This window comes from Athene cunicularia (genome assembly GCF_003259725.1).
Source record: "Athene cunicularia isolate RWA chromosome 20 unlocalized genomic scaffold, athCun1 chr20_part2, whole genome shotgun sequence".
Lineage (NCBI taxonomy): Eukaryota > Metazoa > Chordata > Aves > Strigiformes > Strigidae > Athene > Athene cunicularia.
Genome location: NW_020799126.1, coordinates 438,862 through 441,152, shown reverse-complemented (window position 1 = coordinate 441,152; position 2,291 = coordinate 438,862). Strand labels below are relative to the sequence as shown.

Genomic DNA, 2,291 nt, shown 5'->3' with positions numbered 1-2,291 from the left:
GCGGGGGCTCCCGGAGCGGGTAGGAGCTCAGCCAGGACGTCCTGGCACCACGTAAGGGAGCAGGAAGGCTCCCGGCAGCGTCCGGGGCTCTTGCCAGGAACTTCCCATAGAACTGATACAATAACAAGGACTTTATTTAATAAAGTCTCGGTAGGAAGCAGAGCGAGGCGCCTGCTGCATCTCTTCAGCTTGGCTGCCCTGCGCCCCGGCAGCCTGCAGCCCCCCACGCTGAGCTGGGCGCTGCCCGTCCCCCCTCCCAGCGGCTGGGCCCGCGCCTGGCGCCGGGGAGGAGCCCAGGGGCCAGCAGAAGCGGCAACTGACGTGTCGGGGCACCGGGAGGGCAGCAGAAGTGAGAAGGGGAAGCCACGTGTGCCGTGGCAGCGCTTTCCCCTCCTGCGCCCCAGCCGCTGCGGGGACAGAGCCGGCCCCCAGTGCCCCCCTGGGCGTGGAGCGTCCCAGGAGCCAGACTCCAGGGGCCAGAGCGAAGCTGTTCACCAGGTGGATTTATTTACGGCGGGTGAAGGGCAGCCGATGGCAGTGTGAGGTCACAGCAGGTGCCTCTGCGGGCGTCCACTCTCCAGCACTGCCGCTCCCCGCAGCGCTGGATCCCACCCGGTCTCCTTCGGGGCTCTGTCCCACTGCCGCTCAGGTCCCACCTCGCCTGCATCAGTTTTGGTCCCTCGGGGTGCCTGAGCCTCAGCCCACCGGGGTTCCTCAGCTAGAGTTTGCTTGGGTTTGGCGTTTGCTCCACCCGGATGACTCCCTCCTGCACACAGGTGACAGCCAGGACCCCGTCCCTGCGCCACAGCCGTCCCTGCACCAGGCCCCGGCACCCGCCTGCAGAGAGGCCCCATCAGACCGCGGCCCCGGGACGTGCGGGGCCGATCTCTGTCCCCGGGGAACGCGGCGAGGACTCACCAGCCCAGGGGCTCTCGCACTCGTACAGCATCCAGTGGTCCGCCCGGAAGGGCGCGTGGAACCACATGGAATGGTCGAGGGACACCATGAACTTGACGCGGTGGTGGCGGTGCGGGAGCAGGGCCGTGCCCAGGAAGGCGTAGTCTGAGATGTAGGCGGCCACGCAGCAGTGCAGCTTCATGTCCGTCTCTCCTGCGAAGCAACCGGCACTGCCCGTCCCCGCGGGGTGGCCGCGGGACAAGCCTGGGCCGTAGTGGGGGCAAAGCTTCCCCCAGGCCCAGCCGCTGGCCCAGCAGAGCCGAGGTGCCCTTTCGGACCCGCTCCCCTCGCCGTGCCCCCCGGGGCTGAGCGCAGCCCACAGGCATGCTTCATGCTCCCTCACCCGTATTTCAGCCTCGAGATCCCCGGCTCCCCCGCAGGCTCGGGGTGCGGGCAGCCCCCGAATCGCAGCCCCCTGCGGCGTGAGGCCGCTGAACCACTCCCCCGGCTGGACCCACCTATGTAGCCTCGTGCTCGCACCCAGAGGAGCTGCTTCGGCTCCTGTGCCTCCGAGCAGAACATATTTGGTGGGTTCACGGGTTTGATATCGATCGGCACGTTTTCAGCCTGAATCTTGTTGAGATGCTTTCTGTACCTCTCCGCCAAGTTGGGGTTCCTGTGGGCCGACCCAGACAAGTGAGATTAATGCCAGGGGCTCGTCCTGCTGGCGGCGGCTTCGGCCCAGGGACCCGGGGCCACGCAGAGGGGCAGGAGGGGCACGGCTCAGGCCCTGTCCTGCTTCTCTACTCCCCCCCCCTCAGGTGTATTTGGGAGCTCCTCAGGCAGTCACCCCCATCCCTGCGCCTCCCTAAGCCCCAGCGCAGAGAAGGGCGTCCCCAGCGTGCCCCTTCCTCACTCACTGCAGGAACTTCTGGATGAGCTCCTCGTGCGTCAGCAGCTCCTCGGGGGGTGGCACAGCCGGCATGGTGAACTGGTGCTGCACTGGGCTCTCCTGGGAGAGCTGGAAGGAAGCCTGGCAGGTGAAGATCGGCTTTCCATGCTGGATGGCCTTTACGGAACGAACAGAGAAGCTCTTCCCTGTGCGGGTGCGCTCCACCTCATACAGCACCGGCACCTTGGGGTCTCCTGGGACAGAAAAGGGACGTTCTGCCGTTGGGGCACCACAGAGGGGACCTGACCTACAAGGGCTGAGCACGGGCCTGGCCTGCTGCACCCTGAGCTGGTGGTGCCACCCATACTCCCCGCTGTGCTGGGGCTGGGATGGTGGGATCTGCCCGCCACCGGGGACCTCAGCCCCGGCACCCCCAGCCCCTCAGCTGCTGCATTCACCGCCTGGCCCCAGTCCCACCGTAACCCCCCACCACCCCGACCCC

The 2,291-nt window shown here is 67.3% G+C and overlaps 2 protein-coding genes across 2 annotated transcripts in view; one reads left to right on the top strand and one right to left on the bottom strand.

Annotated features, from left to right (window-relative positions):
- DNTTIP1 (deoxynucleotidyltransferase terminal interacting protein 1) overlaps window positions 1-543 on the top strand; it is a 12,538-nt gene extending 11,995 nt beyond the window's left edge. The window contains exon 9 of the mRNA XM_026862355.1: window positions 146-543. Within this exon, the coding sequence (XP_026718156.1) occupies window positions 146-543 (398 nt within the window). The remainder of the gene's footprint in view (window positions 1-145) is intronic.
- ACOT8 (acyl-CoA thioesterase 8) overlaps window positions 7-2,291 on the bottom strand; it is a 4,014-nt gene continuing 1,729 nt past the window's right edge. Inside the window, exons 2-5 of the mRNA XM_026862354.1 lie at window positions 1,818-2,206; window positions 1,416-1,573; window positions 919-1,110; window positions 7-837 (exon numbers count right to left, since the gene is read on the bottom strand). Coding sequence (XP_026718155.1) covers window positions 719-837; window positions 919-1,110; window positions 1,416-1,573; window positions 1,818-2,206 — 858 coding nt within the window. The 3' untranslated portion in view covers window positions 7-718. The remainder of the gene's footprint in view (window positions 838-918; window positions 1,111-1,415; window positions 1,574-1,817; window positions 2,207-2,291) is intronic.